This window comes from Pongo abelii, chromosome 4, assembly GCF_028885655.2.
Source record: "Pongo abelii isolate AG06213 chromosome 4, NHGRI_mPonAbe1-v2.0_pri, whole genome shotgun sequence".
NCBI classification, from domain to species: Eukaryota; Metazoa; Chordata; class Mammalia; order Primates; family Hominidae; genus Pongo; species Pongo abelii.
This window is the reverse complement of record NC_071989.2, coordinates 162,362,281-162,386,352: the sequence shown is the minus strand read 5'-3', so window position 1 is coordinate 162,386,352 and position 24,072 is coordinate 162,362,281. Positions and strand designations below refer to the sequence as shown.

The 24,072-nt window shown below is 42.3% G+C and overlaps 1 protein-coding gene across 9 annotated transcripts in view; it reads right to left on the bottom strand.

Annotated features, from left to right (window-relative positions):
* GRIA1 (glutamate ionotropic receptor AMPA type subunit 1) overlaps window positions 1-24,072 on the bottom strand; it is a 375,656-nt gene that overhangs the window by 137,362 nt on the left and 214,222 nt on the right. For all 9 annotated transcript variants that reach the window (XM_054556113.2, XM_054556112.2, XM_024247249.3 and 6 more), the window contains exons 9-11: window positions 18,524-18,634; window positions 17,606-17,812; window positions 10,617-10,987 (exon numbers count right to left, since the gene is read on the bottom strand). In XM_054556113.2, coding sequence (XP_054412088.2) covers window positions 10,617-10,987; window positions 17,606-17,812; window positions 18,524-18,634 — 689 coding nt within the window. The remainder of the gene's footprint in view (window positions 1-10,616; window positions 10,988-17,605; window positions 17,813-18,523; window positions 18,635-24,072) is intronic.

Here is a 24,072-nt window from a genome sequence, read left to right as displayed (position 1 = left end):
TGTGACTATGGAATGTCTCACAGTCCCTTCCCAGCTGAAGCTGACTTTCCAAAGTGGCACCAGTTACATTTTTGCTCTTATCTCTGTCTCACAATCTCCCTCACTCCAGCTGAGCAGGCTGCACCTGATCTTCGTGGGGGCAAAATGTTCTCCTGGGTGCTTGCCTCTGCTCCCTCAGGAGATGGCTCTTAAAGACAAAGATACTGTTAGGAATAATAAAAATTGAATAAAAATTCAAAGTAAGGCCCATTAAAAAAACCAGAGTTAGGAAATCCTATAAAGGAAAAAGGATGTCTCCCACTTTTTAAAAAATTATAACAATCCCTGGGGAGCCCTAAGCGACCTTCAGAAGATTGCTGGTTTTGGAAGACAGCTGTGTGTCAAGGATAAATCATGAGTATTAGAATCAGACAGACCCAGGTTATAATCTCAGCCCTGCTGGGTACCCACATGCAAGTGAATTAATTTCTCTGAGCCCCAGTTTTCTCCTCACAAAATGGTGTTGATATACCAGGCAGAGTTGTCAAGAAGATTAGCAGTAACATGATCTAACACTTATCAGAGTGCCTGACACATAGTAGGTACAATACATGAAAGAAAGAAATTTTTGCTACTATTTTTCCAGCAAAGAGATCAGAGCTTTCCTGAATAGTGGGGTAGCTGGCAACATTAGGATGACAAGGTAACTTTATTTTCTGGTTCCTTTTCATTTCTTTATCTCCAATTCTTCCCACTTCTTCTCCAAATCCATTCAGGGACCAGGACTGTGTTGCCCTGTGTTACACAGGTAATTAGTGACAGCTAGAAATTCTCTCCATTAGTCGATTTTCTCTTGATTAAATGAAAAATAGGACAGAGTCCTTAGCTACTGTGAAGATGGACATTCAACAAACATATGTTGAGTATTTAGAACATACAACCCCTCATGTCAGGTTTTGAATAAGTTGTAGAAATGAGTCTACCAGTCTCAATAAGAAACAGACATGGTAACTATAGTGCAGGGTTGAAGATTTAAGATGCCCTCAGAGAGGTGTAGGTGACAGCAACAATGGCAACAGCAGCAATAACAACAGCATTTACAGTGTGTCACCCCTGTGCAAGGCAAATGTTTTCCATGAATCTCATCATTTAATCCTCGAAATATCTCATTTGAGGTAGGTCTTATTATTTTTCCTATTTTCCAGAAGTGGAAACTGGGTGTAGGAAAGTTATTTTCTAAAGCTCACACAGCTAGTAGGTGGTAGAGTCAGAATTCAATCCCAGCCAGCCCTGCTGCAGAGTTCAAGCTTATAACTATGACTGTAAAGCACAGATTCAGAGGAGTAATTGGGGTTGGTTGGGGGAGAGTGAGAAGGCAGCATTTGCAAATGGGGAAGGAGTCGAGCAGGAAAGGTGGGAAAAGTCACTCCAAACAGAGGGAACAATAAAGGCATAATGAGAGCATGGAGCTGGGAGACAGAATGAAGCACAACTTGGCTTGGTTGGAGCCTTGGCTAAGCTGGGAATCATAAGGAGGTGAGCCTTAGATGGGGAGCTAGGGACATGCTAGAGACCGTCTTACTCCCATTTTGCAGAGGAAAAAGTGAGACACACAGAGAGAAAGTGACTCATCCAGTGGGTTAGTAGTAGCTGAGATTGAGCTTCTTTTTAAATTCCTTTACCACCTCCTCCACCCCTTGTGACAACAGCTGGTCCTACTTCTGCCTTTGGGTGGGACTCCACTCTGCTTTAGCAGGCAACGTGCCTCCTTATTTTGAGGCTGTTTCTCCTTAAGCCACTAGATGCAAACAGTGACTGTCATCAGCTAGATTTGTGATTTCTGTTAGTGTCCTTGACACCATTTATTTTCTGCTGGGTGTCTTGGACTTAATTCACCTATTATCTCCGTTGGACATAGCTGGAGGTAAAAGCATATGTAAGTGGTGTAGCAAAAATGATTCATTCACCACGGTTGGATGGTGGTACCTAACTCATATTCAAAATCATCAGGCTCCCCATAGGGGTTTCAGCATACTTTCTTCATCAATTCAATTAGTTATGCTTTCATTTTTTTCTGTCTAGAGCTCAATACTTCTTTGCAGGTGAACAACTGGGTTTCTTGGTCACAGATGCTATATATCCAGTGAGGGTTTAAAAGAAAAACAAGAGGTCATCTCTGGGAAAATGCAGAACCTACGAAGATGTAGCTAGCCATAGATAGGTTTCTCTGGATACAGAAATTTAGGGACCGTCTTTCTTTTAGTGCAGCCACCATTTATGGTCTGGATTTTCCAAAGTATGTGAAAAGAAAGAAAAATACAGCAATCAGATTTCATGCTTGGAATCAAAAATGGAGGGGAAAAGGAGAAAAATTCCCTTAAAAAATATATATAAATAAGATTCCAAGCGTGTCTAAATGCAGTAAGTACATACGGTGGTTGTTTTATTCCTCACCATTCTTTTAGGGCTCTCAAACTGGTGGCGTACAAGCTGAATCTCGGCATGCTTTTGTTTGGTCTGCACGGAGTTCCCATGGCAATGACTATCCAGAGCCCAGGGGGAGCTATCCTCTCTAGCTGACACATGCATGTGTCGTTCACCACAGCCCCCGGCTGACTTCCACTACTATGCTATTGAACTTACACTAATTATCTGTGTGATTTTGGCTATGTCCCTTCCTCTCCCTGTCACCCAGAATCCTCACCTATTGAATTGGGATGGCCATGTTAATCACATTTTTATTTATTGCCTGCCTCTTCTCTCTGGAATGCAAGCTCCAGGAGAGTAGGAGCTTTTGTCTGCTATGCTCTGTGATGTCTCTCACAGTACCTTGACCAATGTTTGTTAAATAACAGTTGCTAAAGAAACACTTAATGAATAAATAAATGAATAATTGGTACTCAATATCCCTTTCAGCTCTGTGAAAAACTTTCTGAAAATTTTCCTATTGTAATTTTGGAGAAAAAAAATATCTGTTCAAAGTATAAACTTCCAGAACAATCTAGAGACAGCAATTATGCTTCCCCCTTGCTGATGGCCAGAACTGCAGGCTGAGACACAGAAAATGATGGTTTCATTTGCATATCCAGTGAAGGCTTTTATTCTCCTGTCACTGCACTCATTTTAACATTTCCATGCTGCCTTTGGAGCTTGTGAAACTTCTACTCTTCTTCTCAAAAGTCTGTAAAACTGCTTAGTAGCAGAACCTGGTTCTGGGTCTCACCATCAGGTAGCAGAAGATTAAAATGGAAAAAGTAGGAGTCATTGATCTGGAGTTCCACACCCTATCTCCCATGATGGGGGCCACCCCCACACAGTCCATGCACACTTCACACCTGCCATGACTGCAGAATCACCTCACCTGGGCCAGTCCCTTTGTGTTGGTGTTGCTTGCTAATGGAGAGGAAAAAACTGTCAAGGGGAAATATGCCGGTGAAACCCTTGGTAAGTTCCTCTTGCTGGCTTGGCCTGCAGAAGGCGGGGTCATCAGGACAGCCAGGCCCCTGCTTTGAAGGCCACAGTCAACACCCCTGTGCCAAGGGCCTCGCTCACCCAGCAAGTAACATACTATAGGGTAGTGAGCCAGCAGACCCTGGGCTCCATGTTTATGGCTTTTGGCTCAATATCAAACTCAATGCTTTTGACTCAGCATCATTTCTAGCTGCCATATGGGCCATGCTTTCCGTACTTTTAAGCTGACTTCTCTGGGCAGCACCCTAGTTCAATGACTTCCAAACTTTAATCCCAGCAGCCCTGGGGCAGAAGTGGGTGGGGAGGCTGGTGAAACATGTAGAACTTTCTCTCCAACTGCAGAGTTTCAAATTCTAGAGAGCTGAAATGAAGTCTGAGAACCTGCATTTGGACAAACATCCCAGGTAATTCTGACGCAGAGGGTCCCAGCAGAAACCCCCACGCCTAGTCCCAAGACCCAGATTAGCTATCGCACATTTCCTGCTCATCATTTTTGACACATCCTTGTGATACTGTTCCTTGTAGAAATGAACCTGTGGCCTAAATGAGGTTTGCATTTTCAAAATGAGAAATGTTTCACAGTTTCAAGCTGCCTTCATCAACTTGCGTCAATATTTACTCTCAGGCTCTTTCTCTTCCCCACAATACTCCAGTGACTTCAAGAAGAGCAAGAGAAATGGGTTTGCACAGCTCTTGCTGGGATGGGAGGACAGAGAGCAGGAGGTGGAAAGAGGGGAAAGAGAAAGGTTTCTCATAGACTCTCAGTGCCAGAGGCATACTGGTTACTGTGAAACTTGTGTGTGAATGCAAAGGTCAGGCTATCATTGGTTATTGGCTTGGGCTGTCCTCATTGGCCACCATCTTCCTACCATGAGTCAGTTAAAAGGCCTTCAACAAGGCTGGGCACGGTGGCTCACACCTGTAATCAGCACTTTGGGAGGCCAAGGTGGGCAGATCACAAGATCAGGAGTTCAAGACCAGCCTGGCCAACATGGTGAAACCCCATCTCTACTAAAAATACAAAAATTAGCTGGGCATGTTGGCACACGCCTGTAATGCCAGCTACTGGGGAGACTGAGGCATGAGAATTGCTTGAACCCGGGAGGCGGAGGTTGCAGTGAACTGAGATCATTGCACTCCAGCTCTGGGCAACAGAGCAAGACTCGGTCTTGGAAAAAATAAATAAATAAATAAATAAATTAGTGGAGGGAGGAGGTTATGATATCAGGCTCCAGGAGATCTCCAAAGCACCATCACTCCCCCCGCCTTAGACTTCGTCACCTGAGAGTAATTATCTCCACCAGGTGGAGACAATTATTATACATTCCAATTCAGTCTATGATCAAGAATAAAAGACAGAATTCTGAAAGCTAAAGTCATAATTTCCCATTTTCCTCTATTCTCCTAGCACCCTCTAACCTCTTCTCATTCTCTTACTAAGGTCACCTGAACCCAGGAAAATATTGATGCCATGGAGAAGCCATTGGGAAAGTGGGGCCATGGGTGTAATAAGCTGAAGAAGCTCACTCTCAGTTCATTTGAAGGCAATGGAGCCTTGGGCTGAGACTGCACAGTAGGGTAGCATTGGATTGGGCATCAATCAGCCATAGGTATCGCCTGGGTGATCTTAGAGAAAATGCCTTTCCTCTCCTCTCTGGCCTCAGTTTCCTCAGTGTAACATGCGGTGGGTAAACTAGAGCATCCTATTGATCCTGTCCAGAGCTAATAGTCCCTGGAACTGTGGTTCCCTGTTTTCCAAATGCTTCCTCTCTCTTGGACTCACCCTTGATTCCTCCCCCTCCTCATCCTCATAGATCCCATCCACCAGCAAGTCCTGTCAATTCTAGTCTCAGAGTGAACCATAAATCCATGTCGATGACCATCACTATAATTTCCATCACTGTAATTTCCTCAGGATGGCTGTGAGAGACTCTTGTTTGGTCCCTCTGCTTCCACTCTGGACTTTTCTCTGCCCCAATTCATTTTCCTCATAGCTCCCCAGAGTGGTATTTTAGCATGCAAATCAATCCTTCCCTTGCTTAAAACCCTCCAATGGTCTTCCGTTGCATTTAAAATAAAACATCAAATTTAAAATGTGACCACAGGGCCCTTCACAGGCCTCTGCATCTTCCTCCAATATTATCTCAAACCCCTGTTCTCTTGATTCACTGTAAGCCAGACACGCTTGTCACTCCTCCAGTACTTGAGAGCACTAAACTCTTTTTCACCTGAGAACCTTTGCATATGGGTATTTATGTCTCTTAGCTTTATACAAGTCTAGTTCATTCTTACCCATCAGCTCCTCAGAGAAACCTTCTCAGAACACTCTAAGTAAGGCTTGTTTAATTCCACTTCTTGTATTATCTATTGCAACAGCAGGTTCATTTTATTCATAGCACATCCCAACTTACACATTCACGATAGTTTGTTTAATGTCTCTCATATCACTATACTGCCAGGTCCTTGAAGCAAAGGCTCCTGCCCTCCACACTCCATCACCAATATATCTTCATATCCTCAGCACCTAGAACCATGCCCTGCATGTAGTAGGCAGTTAGCAATATCTGTTGAATAAATGAATGATCTTGACCACACATATGGGGAAATGGACCGGAAATGAAAGTTGAAGGAACTAAAGATAAATTTTGTCTGTGATGATTTTTATTCCTTCTTTAACATACTCCTCAAAATCTAAAATATCTATTAAAAATAGGTCTTTGGGCTGGGCACAGTGGCTCGTGTCTATAATCCCAGCACTTCCGGAGGCCGAGGTAGGCAGATCACTTGGGTTCAGGAGTTCAAGACCAGCCTGGGCAGCATAGGGAAACCTCAACTATAGAAAAAATACAAAAATTAGCTGGGCATGGAGGTTTGTGCCTGTAGTCCCAGCTACTCAGGAGGCTGAGGTGGGAGGATGGCTTGAGCCCAGAAGGTCAAGGCTGCAGTGAGCTGAGATTGCACCACTACACTCTAGCTGGGATGACTGAGTTAAAAAAAACAGCTTTTTTTTTTTTTGGAACAAGAAGCAGGCTTAAAAGTAAATTCATGGGTCCCTTTTTAATCTCACCATCAACCTAATAAAAAAAAAAATTGTAATCTGTGATCATAGCTGAAGTGATTTTTAACTTTCACTGTTAAAATGGGTTATACAAAACCAATTTATTGAATATACATTTCAAAGGGTGGGTGGAGGAGTCTTTAAAGCATTTCAGTAGCATTTGCTGGCATACACCATTGACTGTGCTAATTCTGGATTATTTTTATCTATTCACGGTGCCAGCGCAGAAAACACTGATTTTAGGCACAGTGGCCAATACTGCCAGTTGATTCCCCCAATATCAATTCCTACCCTGCCTACTCTAAAGGCTGGAAAACCTAAATTCTTGCCTTCTCAGCCTTTCTTGCCACTAGAAATAATCATGGCCACTGTCCTGACCAATGAGAAAGAAGCAGACATCTGTGTGGGGTGGAGAGTATTTTGTTAAGCTTTTGTTCTTCTGATCCAAAAAGACAGAAATAGAAGGCAACACTTTTTTTCCTTCATGCTGTTTGAACATGGACACAATATTTGGGAACCGCCATCTTATGAACAAGAAGAAAAGGCCAAGATAATTACAGAACAGCCAATCTGGATTTCACCACAAACCACTACCTGCTACCACTTTTCTTATATGTGAGAAAGATAACCCTCTTTACTGGGTTATCTTTATCTTTACCATATTACTATGGTCAGGTTTTGATGTTATTTGCAGACAATTACACTTAGCCACATTTTATTGGTTTTGGTTACTAGACATTAACATCAACTTTGAAGAGATTAGAAAGAGTTAAAGCTACTTGTGGATAAGTGCAGATATATGCAATTCAGATGAAATTGATTTCCCCAAATATTAAATTAGTAAGGGTTTATGACATTTTATTCAAATAAGCAGCAACATCAGTTAATTGAAGCTCATTTGGAAGGATGTTTGATGAATGTCAGCTTTAAAAGCCCCTTCTACTGTAGCACCCAGAGTGTCTAACATAGTACTGTGCATATCAGAAGGTCATGAAACTTACTGACTTCATCAGGAAATATATAAACAACAATGACAACAAAAGTTTCTACTGATGTTTTTCATTGTCTTCTTAGTCTCTAACTTTGATCATTGTCTTAGCATCCTTGTCTTTTTGTCTGGTTCAAGGTAAGATGAAGTATATGTCTCTTCTCTTCTACATATATTTCCAAGAAACATTTTGATACATTCTTACTTTCAAGGGAGATTTTACAGGCTCCTAAACTTTGGGATTAACCAAAGTAGGCTTGATAAAAAAAAGTCCATCTCAAGTGGATCGAAGTTCTAACTTCCTTTGGCAGTTCACTCTTGTGTCTGTCAGACCTTTCATCCAAAGTCACCAACCCTTCCTCCCAGTTCCTATGAGGAGGAGCCTTAGGAATCCAGATATTGCTGGTCTCTGGCGTAAACCACGGGCTATTTCTGATTTGTTAATGAACTTCTCGAGAAGAAGGTATTAGGCTTTCAAATCAGTGTGAGCAGTGGCATCATTTCTTCCAGTGAAGTTTAGACAAAATCCAATTTAAAAAATCAATTAACATAATAAAAAAAGCATCCAGTTATAGCACTTCCTGTGTGAAGGCTGGGTACTGTGTTATAGGATCTATATATACTTTTAAACTTTCCAACAAGATTTGAGGTAGGAACTGTTATTTCCATTTTATTAATGAAAAAGAGGCATAGAGTAGAGTTGTTTTATGAAAATCAGGGAGGAGGGAGGCTAGATATGTTGTTCAGTCTCCTCTTCACCTCAATGTCAACTCCTATGATACCCTAGTGGAACCCTCAGAAGTCCAGAAAGCATAGTTTGAAAATCCTCTTGCAGCCAGAGGTCACAAACTCAAACACCCTCTGGGGCCAGCTGAGTAACACAGGAAAAAAGAAGATCAGGTTGGGGCTGGGGTGAACCGTGAATGCGCGGACCTGTTCAAGAGGGCAGCTACCACTCAGTTTTGGACAACCATTGCCAAATTCTGTACAGATTAAACAAAAACATGTCTGACAGAAGATTCAGTTTATGGACCACAAGACTGAAACCCCTGGAGGAATAGTGGGGAGAAAGAAAACACACCCTGAGATCACAGCATGAAGGTACTGTGAAAAGATGAGATGCTCACTGATGAAGGAAATAAAGGAGAAAAAACAAGTTCATGGGTCTTCTCTGACACCTGTATGTTGTGATGGCCCTACATTATACTGACTAGTTAGGAATTGTTTCTTCCCACTGTTTATCCACGGGCCTGATATATTTTTAAGCAAGCCCTTCCCCTGCTTGGTTCTCTCTACTCTTCACCATGTGTTTGCCAGTATTGGCCAAGCAGCCAGTCTCACACCTCCTCTCCCACACACCCCCCACCCCCCACTTTCTTCTTATTTAAAGAAAAACAAGATTATAATGAACGATGAGACTTTCTAAGTTATACAGCAGGCCAAATAAGTCCTGAGGGAAGCTTGTTAGAAAGAATTTACTCCATTGCCGCTTAAGAATATTGGTCCTCCTTGACACTGAAATGCAAAACGTAGATGAGTGGTAAAGATGCCTCCAGCACATGTCTATGAGACCTTGATATTATGCACTTATGCCCCCAGTTCTATCCATGGAGGCCAAATTCTGAGCCGTGACTCCCTGTAGGCTTTTGAAATTTGGTAATCTAAGAGAGTGCCTACTGGAAAAAGAGTTCATAGACATTAAGCAACTGTAAAAGGAAGTAGAGTCAGTGCTTATTTATCAGGCAAATTGGTGGGGAATTGTGGCATGCACATCCAGAATGTAGTCAGAAGAACAGGAGGTCAGTAAATGTGGGACTTGGTCTAGACTGGCAGCTTTCCTACCTTCCTCACCCCCCTCTCCTGTCCACCCTTTCTCTTTTCTTAGCTTCAGTCACTTTTTTTTTCTAAAATAAATTGTGTTCACAAGTCCAATATATAAAACAGACAAAAATGGAGCCATTCTGATTCCATGTAGGGGGCTAAAATCCCACTGATTTGGTTACCCGAGTGCTTTCAATGTGATATCTGAGGCACCTCCGAGAAATTCCATTTTTTTTTCTTTTTTTTTTTTTAAGACAGAGTCTTGCTCTGTCACCCAGGCTGGAGTGCAGTGGCACAATCTTGCCTCACTGCAACCTCTGCCTCCCAGGTTCAAGTGACCCTCCCACCTCAACCTCCTGAAGTAGCTGGGATTACAGGCACCTGCCACCACACCCGGATAATTTATTATTATTATTATTTTATTATGTTTTATTTTTAGTAGAGACAGGGTTTCATTATGTTGGCCAGGCTGGTCTCGAACTCCTGATCTCAAGTAATCCACCTGCTTTGGCCTCCCAAAGTGCAGGGATTACAGGTGTGAGCCACCATGCCCGGCCTGAAATTCCACTTTTTAATCACAAGAAACAAATTTACATCATCACTGGAACTAGATTATTTCCAGAGTCTTTCTCAGAACGAAAGAAAAGGAGAACTTTTTTCCTTTAAGATGAAGACGCCAACATCTACTAGGGAGAGGTGACTTTCCGAGGGCCGCATAAAGGGCCCATGTGCTAGAACCAGTGCTAGAACTTACTCATAATCCAGTGCTCTTCCCACCATGCAGAAGAAGGAAAGACAACATTCTGAATCTCAACTCACTTGCCTACTAGCTGTGTAACATTGGCAAGATATTCAACATTTCTGTGGTTCCTCATTTGTAAAAAGAGACATGATGGGCGTACCACCTTATGTTCCTGTAAGGACTCAATGAAATAAGGCATGTACAGGACTCAGAACCTTGCTTGGCATTTGGTAGGTGCTCCATAGGTGCTAGTTGTACCACACAATGCTCCCTTCTTTCCTCTGTACCTTTCAGCTACAACGCATCAGTCATAATTATGCCTATTAACCTTGACAGAGCACATCAACCAGACAGCAGACAGAGATGGCCCAGCTACAGGATGATCCAGATAATCCACAGCGTGCAATGGACAGTTGATTGTAAAGAATAGTTGAAAAACTGAATACAGTGGAGTCTGAAATAATTCATCTCTTTACTTTCCAGTATTTAAAAAACAAACAAACAAACAAAAACAAAACCATAGCATTAGGCAAAGGGATTGAAAAGAGCTGACTGACCTGGGAGAAATGTCACATCCTTGCTGCATGAAGGCTCCCAGGGAGAACCACAAACTGTTGAATATCCCAAACTCATTGGACTGGTCACTTGTTGTCTGGTCCCGTCCTTCCTCAAACTCTTCACTGTGCCATTCATAGGGACTGAAGCGGCTGACCAGGAAGAGGACAACACTCACTCCAATGTAGGCGAAAACAATGCACATCCAAATCTCATAAGCCAAAGGATCAAGGAAGGAGAAGACACCCGGCTTGGATTTCTGTGGTTTTTTAATCATGATGGAGATCCCCAAACTCATAAATGGTTTGGAGAAATCTATAACTTCTTCTCGGACCAAAGTGATAGTTAAGGGAGCCACAGCCACATCTGCTCTCTGAAAAAAAAAAAAAAAATGCAAGTGAGCTCAGCAGCCCTTTTCATTCTCTTGTTTGTCTTCTCCTTGTGACTATTCTTTTGTGTCTTAAAGGATATGAGAGTGGGAAAGAACCTTTGAAGTCCAACCCCTCCTACTTTATAAAATATTTTTGATGAATGAATGGTCAGCTCAATATATTACAAGAGATTTTCTAGTTATTTGACTGTTCTAAATGTTAGAGGCATCTTCCTCATACTACAAGAAGGAAGCTGTTGTGGTATCTGTTGTTTTTGCCTGCTCAGCAGCCCCACTCCCTTCCTCTGGCAGGAGAACAATTCTTGCCCCAGTCTCAGTCCTGCAGGTTGGAATGGGTCTGATCACTCTGGCTACATGGGGAAGCAGGTGACCCAGGTCCCGGTCAATCCATGTACCCCACTACCCTGGCCAGAATCATCCATTCAGGGATGACATAGGACTCAAATGGGTTTAGTGAGAATTAGTCCTGAGAGATGCAGAGGATGACCCCTTATGTCATAATTCAGGCAACTGTAAATTCGGGGCTTACCCTGGATTCCCTTGGAATCTGTCTGAATACATCCCTCTGTATTGACACAGAGGAATCCAAGAACATGAGCCAATGCGTCAGTTTGCCTAAGTCAGTTTGAATTGGGTTTCTTTTTCCTGCAACCAAGATAGTCCTGAGTAAAGGCCAATTTAACTCAATAGATATTTATTGAACACTTACTATGTGCAATCTGCAGGCTGAAAGTTGTAGGTAGACTATGGTCCCCACCCTCAGGAAATTACAAATTAGTAGGAGACATTGAAACACATAAACAATTTTCCAATCTACAAAGTGGAAGGGGTATGTGTTATCCAAGATACACAGAGTACTGCCAGAGACCAGGGAGGGATTCATTCTGGCTGCGGAGATAAGGGACTGCATCTTGAAAGAGGTGGCATATAAAGTTGGCATTGAAAGAGGGATAGGATTTTGACAGGTTGCTCTGGCATGCAACAGCATTCCAGGAGGAGGGAACCATGGGAATAATAGCCTGTGATGAAAAGGTAAAGTAGTATTGCAGTCATTTTCTTCTTCAGGAAGAAGTCTAAGAAATACATGTATAATACAGTTTTTAAATTTCAAATCCAGCATGCAGATAAACATAAAAAGGTTGCAAGAAATATTCATCCTTAGGCACCCAGCGCATGGAATCACCAACCATGCCTTGCTCTCCTGTCTTTCCTACTTCTCTCCAGTGGCAGAAGCACTGGCATCTACTCAACAGAAATTCACTGCTCCTATTGGCCTGAGATCAAGAGATCCTGGAAACCTAAGAGGATTTCCATGGACAGATGCCATAGCATTCATTTCTGAGATGAGAGACATGCCTATGCAGGTCTGTTCAAGGCAAATGGCTTTCTCTTATGCTGTACAAAAGCCCAGATGTGAAGCTGGTGACAGATGCTGTGCAGGTCAGGGTGCTGCCCACCCACCAGCTGGCTGTTGCTTAGAGATTTCCTCTGGTTACTTTCATTGTATGGGAATATTGAGAAGGTGCTTTAAGTGGAATAGAAAGCCTGGCTTCATGATGAATTAAGTTCTCACTTGTAGAAAGAAACTTTCCATTAATCAATGTGAAGTCAGGTGTAAATTTCATAGTAATTCTGTTTTTTCCCCTAATACCCACTGCATAAATCTTGGTAATTTTTACAAATACAAGACAGTACAGGGGAGAAGGTATTTACTTTTTTGTTTGTAAACCAACAGAAAAAGAATGGGGGAGAAAAGTAATGGAAATGACTTGGAGGGATTGACCACAAGTTATCCAGAAGGGAGGTGGATGAAGACCAGCTCTGAAAGGGGTAAATGATATTGCATGGATTTGTTGGATGCTTCCTAATGTGATTTAATAAGAGATCATAGACTGGAAATCATTGATCCATATTGCCTTTTTTTTTGAGACAGGGTCTTGCCCCATTGCCCAGGCTGGAGTGCAGTGGTGTGATCTTGGCTCTGCAACCTCTGTCTCCTGGGTTCAAGCAATGCTCATGCCTCAGCCTCCTGAGTAGCTGGGATTAGAGGGATGTGCCACAATGCCCAGCTAATTTTTGTATTTTTAGCAGAGGTTTCGCCATGTTGGCCAAGCTGGTCTCAGACTCCTGGCCTCAAGAGATCTGCCTGCCTTAGCCTCCCAAAGTGCTGGGATTACAGGTGTGAGCCGCTGTACCCGGCCTGTTCCATATTGTCCTAAAGCTTGGTTCATTTTGTTGTTCAAAAATTTGTTCAATAGAACATTATTTCTGGAAGGATGGTTAATAACATGAAAATAACATAAAAATAAACATATTTGGGGCAGAACTTCCCAGAACCTTTAGATGACCACAATGCATGAGAATTTCCAAGAGGAGTAAGTAGAATGTGGCATTTCCAAACCTATTTGGCCATGGGTCATTCATCTTCCTAAGCATCAAGAGGTACCCTTGTATGTAAGATACACACATACTGGGAGATGCTAAGTTCAACTACTTCATTTTACAGATAAGAACTCATATCTAGAGAGGGAAGGTGGTTTGTGAAAAGCAGTAGTGTTTTAGCTTGGTTAATACCTACTGAGAGGCTCAGAAGTTGATTTCCACCACCAATAACTGAGGTTCTCACTGGAGCTTCACTGGGTAGTGGAGGGCACAGCGGATCTCAGACCAGGCTGCTCTTCTCTGCAACTGGCTGATTGTGTAGCCTCAAATGAACCAGTTGTCTTTTTGGATGTCAATTTCCTCATTTTAAAAACAGGCATAATAATTCTTGTTTCACCAGTTTCACAGGCTTGTTTTGTGAGGGTCAAAATAATTCAAAATACATGAGAGTACTGTGAAGTGTGAGCACTGAAAATTATTTTCTTAAACTGACATCTTAGGACAATGGCTCTCAAACTTGAGTGTGCAGCAGAATCATCAGGAGGGCTTTTAAAGACACACATGCCAGAGTTTCTAGATTCAGTGGGCCTGGGGGGAGATGTGAGGATCTCCATTTCTAATAGGTTCCCAGGTGGTGCTAATGCTATTGGTCCAGAGACCACACCTCTAGAATCACTGACCTAGCAGATCCCAAAACAAAATATGTGATGTCTAGAAACTATCCTGGGAAAACAGCATATAGTTTTCATGTGGTAGAAAAAAGCATAAAGTGAATAAAACTATCAGAAATGGAGATCTGCTCTGAGCCAGGCCCTGCATAGATGAATATTCCGCATCACAGCCTGTGGTAAAGAATTCACGTTCCTTGTTTCACAGGGGTGGCCCTGGAGAAGTCACGTGGCCAGCAAGTTGGCAGAGTTGGAACTCACATCCAGGTGTCTGTCTGCAAAGCTCACTCTCTTTCTGCTTCACCAAGACAAAGGACAGACAGGAAAGACAGCTGTGAAGGAGGCACCAAGATATACCACGTGAGGAGCAGAAAATTCATTTGCAGCATATGGCATCTGCAAATGCAGGCATTTGCTGTTCTCTCAGTTAATATTCGTTTTACCGCTTAGCATTTGGATGGTGGGATTTCTACAGAGGCAGTATGTCCCAGTGTGGAGTACAAAAGCCAGAGCTGCATGTTCTGACTCTGCTTTCACTAGCTGTGTTTCCTTTGCCAAATTATCTAACCTAGAGGGCCTCAGTGTCCTCATCTATAAAATGTAAACAGTAATCTTACCCACCTCATGGAGTCAACATGCAGAGTAAATGAAAGAATGTGAGTAAAGTATTCAACATAGCACCTGGCACACGTTACACGATGAAATGTGACTACTATCATTGTTGATGGAAAAAGAGGGAGCAAAAGGAAGACAAGAGAGACCCTGATTGACTTAGTTATTTAGAAAGCCACAGAAAGAATAAATTTGGAAGCCTCCAAATGAATTTTTCTTGATCTCTGGTGGTTGGTGGTTGAGAGATGCTTCTCCAAATCACTTGGTTCTTCCCCAAGGGAACAGAAAAGGAAAACCAAACTAAAAAGAAAGGCTGAGCATCTGACTGGGGCCGTCACAGAGTCTTCAGAACACAGTCTTTTTTGTTTGTTTGTTTTTTGTTTTTTATTTTTGAGACGGAGTCTCGCTTTGTCACCCAGGCTGGAGTACAGCGGCGCTATCTCGGTTCATTGCAAGCTCTGCCTCCCAGGTTCACGCCATTCTCCGGCCTCAGCTACTCAGCTCCCGAGTAGCTAGGACTACAGGCGCCCACTACCACGCCCGGCTAATTTTTTGTATTCTTAGTAGAGATGGGGTTTCACTGTGTTAGCCAGGATGGTCTCCATCTCCTGACCTCGTGATCCACCCGCCTCAGCCTCCCAAAGTGCTGGGATTACAGGCATGAGCCACCACACCTGGTCAGAACAGTTTTTACTGGGCAGAGGAAGAGGCCTGATAAGGAGGAGGCTACTGAGGCAAGGCTGGCTGCTGAGGCACCCATAGGTAACTCCAGCTGGCCTGAGCCCTGCTGTGCCAGTGACTCACCACCAGCTGTGTTGGCTACTGGGGGTGATCCTGGCATTGTTCTGCCCACACTGCAGACTTTTAACCAAGCAAACCACATTACATGAGGTGAAGGTGAAGATAAATGCTAGAGAAGGTGAAAAGTGCACAGAAGTTGCCATGGGGATGACCTTAAGAGCTTGATGGGAGTTCCCATGGAAACCAGCCTCCAGATGCGGCATGTACCATCCAGGTCTCTACCTTTTGTCCATGGAGCTTCCCAAAGTGAGAGGTGGTAAAGGGAATAAGAAAGGGGAGAAGCACATCCCATTCCCCAACTCAATAACCACCTTCACATGTCATCTCAAAAGCCACCTCCCTGAGGAAGATTTCCTTTATTCCATCTTTTTCTTCTTTGAATTCCCTTTGTATGTCTCTCAGGGCCATCATGGCTCCTCTTGCCCTGATATGAAACAGGAAGATTTATTATCTTCCTCAGTGGCTGCTTGTCCTTATGAGCACTTAACATTGACCTGGGGCTTGGCATGTGTTTTAGTTTCTGTGAGTGAAGCCATGGTGGTCACTTCCCTACACAAGGCAGCTGGAGGCTTCTTCCATTGCCTTTTGTTGTCTCTCTACTCAAATACCTTTGTGATCTCCCAATGCCCACTGAATCATCCACACTCTTCCTCTTGTTATTTTTTACTCATATGTATCCCTGACTACTCTTCAACCCAAGTCCTCAACAAAAACCATGCGTTTTCTCATTCTTCTCTCACACCTTACTTATTTCCACCACCATCCTACTGTTTATACTTTAAAAATTCCTGGGCTGCTTTTCTCTCTGTATGTTTTTTATTATTATTTTTGAGACACAGTTTCGCTCTTGTCTTCCAGGCTGGAGTGCAATGGCATGGTCTTGGCTCACTGCAACCTCTGTCTCCTGGGTTCAAGTGACTCTCCTACCTCCGTCTGCCAAGTAGCTGAGATTACAGGTGCCTGCCACCATGCGCAGCTAATTTTTGTATTTTTGGTAGAGATGGGGTTTTACCATGTTGGCCAGGCTAGTCTCAAATTCCTGACCTCAGGTGATCCGCCTGCCTTGGCCTCCCAAAGTGCTGGGATTATAGGCATGAGCCACCATGCCCGGCCTCTCTGTCTGTTTAAATATGGTCATTTTTCAAGTTTCACATCCCCACTGAGGGCTAGACAAACTGTAGTTAGCCCTTAGCTGAGCCATACAATATAGACTCCTTATTCTATACTACCTTTTACTATTTTCTCACATTGTCTTTTCTACCCCATAAAATGTTAAAAGATGGGGTCTTTTCTACCTCATAAAGTATTAAGCAAAAGATCAATCTTTTGCTTCTCAATAATTCCCTAAATGCTTAAAACAATGTGGGGCATTCAGCAGCTTTTCAAAACTGCTGTAATTTATTGAAGATTTTATAGCAATTGTGCATGGAGTTATTTCAAGTGTGGTGAGCATTATAAAGATAGAATAGACCTACCTCTGTTACACAGGTAACCATTATATAAGGTAAGGTAAGCCATTAAAAAAACCCAGCAACTAAATTCTATAGGGGAAGGTGAGAACAATTAAAAGGCACATTCATACCTATTATGAGAAGAAAGAAATACACCCTGAAAAAAGTATTATTTGATACAGGTTTTGAAGGAGTAGGATCTTAGGGGTGGAGAATGGAAGGGAGCACTCTAGGGAATAGAGTAATTGAGGGGCGTTTGACTGAATTGGAAATTTCATGAGAGAGCATGAAACTAGAGAGGCAAGTGACTAGAAAGTTAGGTTGGCTCCAGATGCATTTAATAACAGAGAAGAAACTGATACTAAGAGAGCCACAAGTGACTTTTTGTAGACAACTCATCAGTCTGCCTCAAGAAAATTGATCTTGGAGCTATGCTGTCACCTGTGTTGGACAACAATCAACTGACGTCACAAGACTTTGAGTGGGATTGAGGGAGCTGGGACCAGTAACCTGAACAAAGAGTGTCTTAAGAAATTGGATTTTGGATGACTCATCTGTTCAGCAGCAACAATACTCAATTACAGGGTTTCATAGACATCTGTGGGCAGGGCCACCCAACCACCAAATGATTTCCTGTCAAACCCTCTGCCTCCGCCCTCTAATTTCCCACCCTGCAGTGAACTTACTCCATAGACCAGCTCTCCCACCATGCCATTCCAGGCCTTTGTGTCAGGGTCTCGGGCTCCGTATTTTCCATCACTGACAATCTCCAGACGGTAGGAGTAGCCCACGTGCTTGGCAATCTCTGCCGCCAGCTCTACACAGTAGCCCTCGTAACGGTCATTGCCCTCAAACTGATTGGCGTTCTTCTTGAGCATCACATAAGGATCTTCCTGGAAAAGAAATGAGGAGATAGGAGCATGTGGCTTATGGGTTCACCCATGGGTAGGGAGGACTTTGGCATAGCATAATATCACATTTGGTTAACACTGGGGAAGGCTCTGTAGCCCTTCAATCCACTTCCTAAATGTCTTCACTCCCTACCCCATTACAAGCTTCTTGGGTTAAGGAAGCAAACTTTGTTAAAATAAGAATGTTTCATCACTGAGATATGGCATACAGCTTTTCAAATTATGTTCCAGGATATTTTGTATTTTTTTGGAAATACCTCTGGGGTCATCTTGAAGGAGAAATAGACCCTAAACAGGCTCCAGGTTTCTCATGATCAGTCACTGAAAATTACAGCATCTTCACTTACAGCTACTTTATGTATTGGACTTTCTTTGAAAATAGCTTCTACTGAGGGAGGATGGATGAAAACCAGCACAATTTAGTGTCACTCTCATGTTTTAAATATGGGAAAGCTGGCTCAAGAGAAAGTAAGTAACTTACCCAAGCGTACAAAGGATGAGACAGTGAAACTAAGAGTTACAGAATGAAAACTCAGAGCCTCTCATTTTCAGGGCATTCCCTTTTCGACTTGCTGCTTTTATCTATTACACAGTTTTGGCAAGAAGAAAGGCCAGCTTTCAGTCCTGGTGGAAAACCCTTGTGCTGGCCTAGCTTGAATCCCAAGTAACCTTGATGAAGGACTGAGTACTCACTAGGATTGTTGTGACGATGTATGTTCTGTTCTGAACACTTGAATTATCGCCCCCAGCTTGGGCATTGGTGGCTGCAGGGACAAACTTATCATCTTCATTCCAGTAACCAATCTGTTAATGCGAAGAGAGTGGAGGTGTCAGGTGGGCCAGCCTCCTCTGAACTGGCCTACTCTGGGTCACCCAGTCAATACCAGAGACAGGAAAGTAAGGAGCTCATGAAGAATTGGACACACCGAGCTCTAAAATATTGGTAAACAGAAACAATAAGAAGCACAGTGCTTTTCAGGTGCCCCCAATTTTGCTCCCAGGGAAAATCCCCACAATAATTGGTTCAGTTTGGAAATTGCCACCTCCGAGGGATAAGGGCTTAACTGTTTACACAGCCAGTCTGCTTTGTACAATGCAAGCCAGGACCATGGGATTTAATTCCCTGCAATTGTTCACAGGGCCAAACCCCTCTTTCCCCCATGTCTACTAACACTGCCCTTCAGTGAACTCATTCTGAACAATAGTTGGAATCATATGATTTAAACATTACATTCTTTTACTTTATTTTTAGGTTAACTGTATTTTTCCATCTAGATTTAACTTCCTATGATGGTGGTTTATCCTTTATTTTTAAAAATTTCTTCTGTCTCCAAGTATAAACTATTACAATATTGAATATATAGGAGTGCCTAAAAATTATGGTTGACAATATTAATTTTTCAAATTTGAGTAGGTTATTTATACTAATTCATTTTCCAAGGTCTTTCAAGAAATATTAATTGAATTGCTATCGTGCGCAAGGCTCTGAGCTAAAACATTAGTGTTGCTTGTTGTCAGGCAGGGTTGACGAGATGCAAAGAAGTCTGAGAGATAGGCCTCGCTCTGAGAACGCCTCTGGCCTACCATGGGAAGACATGACATGGCCGCAGAAGTGACAAGTGAGTGGGCCTAAGGAGCTCAGAGAAGCAAAAGCCAAGTGTGGGATCTTATGCAGGGAAAAATGCAACAGGAGGAATCAGGGCTTATCATCATGAGAGATGAATGGTCTGGACCAAAACCTTTCAGGTTAGGGAGAATATGAGCCAAGATATGAAGACAGGAATCTGCCCAGGTGTTTAAGTTCTGTGGGTCCTGGGTGGAAGATAGAGTTAGCCCAAAAGGGCAGTAGGTATCTGGGTATAGGTAGCAGATGGCTTTGAAGGCCAGGCTAAGCAGTGTAGACTACACCTCAAGGCAACAGGGGATCATTGAAAGTTTGGAAACAGCAGAATGACTTGACTAATACACACACACACACACACACACACACACACACACACATATACACACACCCTAAAGCTATACCTCCTATACTTATCTCTCTTTATCTCTGTCTCTAATCTCTATTTGCTTTAGACAATTGTGTTTTGTTTTGTGATCATTCTGCTGGCTCTAGAGACAAAGGAAAAAGGAAAGAGAACTAGAAGTGCATATGCAGAGGGATGAACAGGTCTATCAACAGCCAGAACTCAGCGTAGGCTCACAAAAACTGAGGCACTTGCCAAATGGTCAGCTGAAATGTCACCTTCACCTTCATGTCTTTCCCAGTTACTTCAGTTGGAAATAGTTTTTCCTGTAATCTCGCAGCCATTAACAACAATAATTGCCAGCACTGATGATGCTCTTGCTATGTCAGAGGCTAAGTGTTCAACAGTTTTCATGCCATTTCGTCTGGCTTGTGGGAGTGTGTTAACTTGCCCTAGGTGAAGTAGCTGCAAAGTGGTCGAGCTCGTCCTGGAACCCTGACAATCTTTCTCCAGAGGCTGCATTTAGCCACTATGCTGTTCTTCCTAAGAAGTGATTGGGCTCTGGACTTGAAATCATATTAGTTATCATTTACCGAATGCTTGCATTTCAAGGACTTTTTAAAGTGCTTTTTATGTTTTAACTCCTTTCATCCTCACAAAACTTGCAAAGTGGGTAGTTAATTATCCTTTCAATTTAAAGTATGCAGAAAGTGAGATGTGGAAAGTGAAGTAACTTTCCCAAGGCCACAGGGTAGCCATGGAGCCAGGATCTGAGCCAGGGAGACCAACTCCAGGGCCGTGCCCCCTGCATGCCAGACAACCCTGAGTGCCTTGTGTACCTTCCCATTAGAACATTGGGTCTAGCTGTTTGTGTGTCTGTCCCCATCTCTCCATGGTGCTATGAGTTTCTCATGGACAAGACTGAAATAAACGTATTTGTTCCAGAGTTCCTGTCTTAGTCCAGCACATCTTTTCCCAGAGAAGCAGCTCAGGAAATGTTTGTGGAGAGAATGAATGCATCCAGGCAGCAGTGACCCAGCATGGACTTGGTGCACCCTATCGATGCTGAGACAGCTTGGAGGTCGGGCGGGGAGCATGTCTCTCAGGATACTGCATGGAGGCTTACCCTCAGTGTAGGCATGTGTATCATGTTCCCTGTGAGGATGCTGTTAGTTAAGGTGGAAGGAGATATTGCTTTCTAATGATAGAAGAACCAGAAACTCATGTTTCTAGAATGTCAGAACTGGAAGGTGACTGAAGAATCATTTTGTCCAACTTTTTCCTTTTTCACAGGGAGAAGCAGAGGCTCAGAGACCACAGGATTTGCTCAAGACAGTGTGGTCTCAGTTCCCTCGCTTTTGCAAGGACCATGTTCTAGGGAACCCTAAGAGACTTGTGGGGCCCTGCACCGCTCATGGAAGGTGGTGAGGGGCAGTGAAGAGGAGAGACCTCTGGCTTCCTCATCCTTGCTCCAATGGTCAGCTCTGCTTTTTATCTATTTCACCTATTGGGATTCCCCTCAAGAGTTGCCTTTTACAAGGAGCCTTGTAGCTGGAAAATAGATGTTTAAAAGCACTCTGGTAGTATATTATGATGTAAAGTTTTCTGCTTTGGTATTGTTTTGTTTTTTAAATCTCCACAGTACTTTTATAACATCTTTACAGTATGCAAATAGTGCAGGCAGGCTTAGGATTATTTTCTCTGCTTTACAGATAGGAAAACTTAGGTTTAGGGAGATTAAATGATCTAACAAAATAATAGGTTATATAGTAGATTAGTGGCAGGACATAGAACCCAGGTCTTGTGGACCTCAAAGGTAAGATTATTTAATAAAATCAATACAAACCTGGGAAAATATCTGTCAAATATGATTTATCCCCTCATAGATGGTGCTAAGGTTTTTTTTTTTCTTTTCCCTTTCTCCTCCTTCTTGTTCATTTTCTTCCCGCTCATCCATCCTTTCTCCCTTCCTTCCTCCTATTCTTCCTCCTTTCCTTCCTCTCTTTCTTCTTCCTTCTTCACAATTAGTCCACAGGTTTAAATATTCCTACTCAAACTGCACAACCATCAGTAGAAAGGAAGTTGCTTCCTTTGACATGCAACCAATTCCTCTAAAAGCCACTGAGTATTAAGATGTGTTATTTTAAAAAAGAGGGAGCCCAGTGGTCAAGATATTGGTCTCTGGCCTCAGGCCAGACCTGGTTTAAAAGCTAGGCTTTCCTAATTACCAACTATCAGCTTGAGCAAGTTACCCGACCTCCGTGTTCCTCAGTCCCTGATCTATAGAGTGGATATAACAACAGTACCTGCCTCATGGGCTGCTATGAGAACTACATTAGTTAATGCACGTAAAACAATTAGCATAGTGCACGGTTCATATTGTCAGTAAGCTAAAAAATGATATTCATTAGGGTAGTGCCTAGTTGAAGGTTAACAGGTTTCTATACTACAAGACATTTCTGTTTTCAATTTGCTATTGAACATTATCTGCAAAAGAAGCATGTACTACAGAGCATTTTGAAATTCACTTGACAATATAACCCTTCTTTACATATAGAATGTTCAGGGTAAGTGGTTTAAAAATTATAAAACACTGCTGTAAAATCCCAAGGTTTTCATACAAGATAGGAAAAAAAAAAGCAAGATGAATCTGTTCAAGCCAGATGTGTATGGCTTAGAAAGATACTTTAATTTTTAAGGATAGTGGTCCTTCAAAGCTAGCACTACTTATTAATTTTAGCACTACTGTTAAATTGGGATCTCTTAAAAAATATTGTATAGCTTGGCTTATATGCTAGGTACTTTCATATCAAAAGCTAGTAGAATAGTTAGAAGTTGTAAACAAACCTATTTTATTTCTAACTCTTTTGTAGGGAGATAAAACATAATATTGCCAGGGTCAGTGGGCTGAGTGATACTCAGCCTCATGCCTATGCCTCATGTAAGCTAGTAGACTGAGAAATCTGGTTCCACAGTTTGATGAAAAGAAAGCTGACAAAGATTTTTGAAGAGACATTGCACTTCGGAGATAAGAGCAAATTTTCCTTTCTTTGGGAAATGGTTGGATTATTACACAGCACTTTGATTCTCTACTGAGGATATGCAGGAACTTTGATTCTATCTAAAAGTAAATCAGGGTTAGTAGTTGGTAAAGATTGGGGCCCACCAGTCAGGAGAGGATTTAAACAATTCTGACAGTGAGAGGTCTTCTCCTGGGGCCAGTTATAATTTTTGATCTCCTTGTTTTCCATCTACCTCTAAAGATTCTTTGAATGTAGAAAATGAATCTAGATGATAGATCAGATTTTTTAAGTGGATAAAGTCTTAAAAGGAGATGATCATAGAACTGAAAATTCAATTGATCTACATTGCACAGTCATCAAATCAAATTCAGAAATTGGTATCTCCAGGCTGCCTCTGAGACCACAGCCCCTTACCTCAAAAAATAAGATTCTTTAGAATCAATTTTTAAAGACTAAGTTGTCTATTGTGGCCAAGATAACTAGCTGACTCCCAAGCATTCTTATTTTCCTTCCATGGTGTAGAGATATTGGTGGAGAGTGGCTACCTAGCCAGCAATGACATTTCCCAGCTTGTTTTACCTCTGGTTGAGCCAAGTAATTGGGTTCTGGCCAATGGAATACAACAGAAGTGATGTGCATCTCTTCTAGGCTGATGCCCCAAAAATCTCCAGCAGAGTTGCCATTTTCTTTCATTCCTATCTGTTAGCTGGATGTTGAAATCCAGAAAGACCCAAGTAGACAGTGGAGGGTCCATGAGCCTGAGTCTTAGCCAGAACCCTCAGCCAAAAAAGTGGTCACTGAGTGAACAAAACAAAAAAAGCTTCTTTTGCATTAAACAGCTGAGATTTCAGAGTTTATCTGTTACAGCACCTAGGGTTATCTAAATTAACACACTTAAAAGATTTAAAGTAAATAAGTTTATGTGTAACTTTATCTGAGTTCTCCTTGAGGTGTTATTTTATTAAATTTGCAGGCATTTTTTTCCCTTACTTATTGGCAGATCTTTTGAAATATGGGATAGCGTAGTGTGCTCTCTGATTGCCCAGAAACATTTGATAAACTTCCCAGTCATGTAATAAACAACCTTTTATTTGTACGTGCTTACTCTGTTTCAGTATATTCTAGGCACTGTGAATATAATAAAAATACAAATATGGTCCTTGTTTTTAGAGAGCTGGCATTTTAGAACATTTAGGAGGTAGAGAAGTATGAAGAAAATACATATCCAGACCAGGGGTTGACAAACTTTATC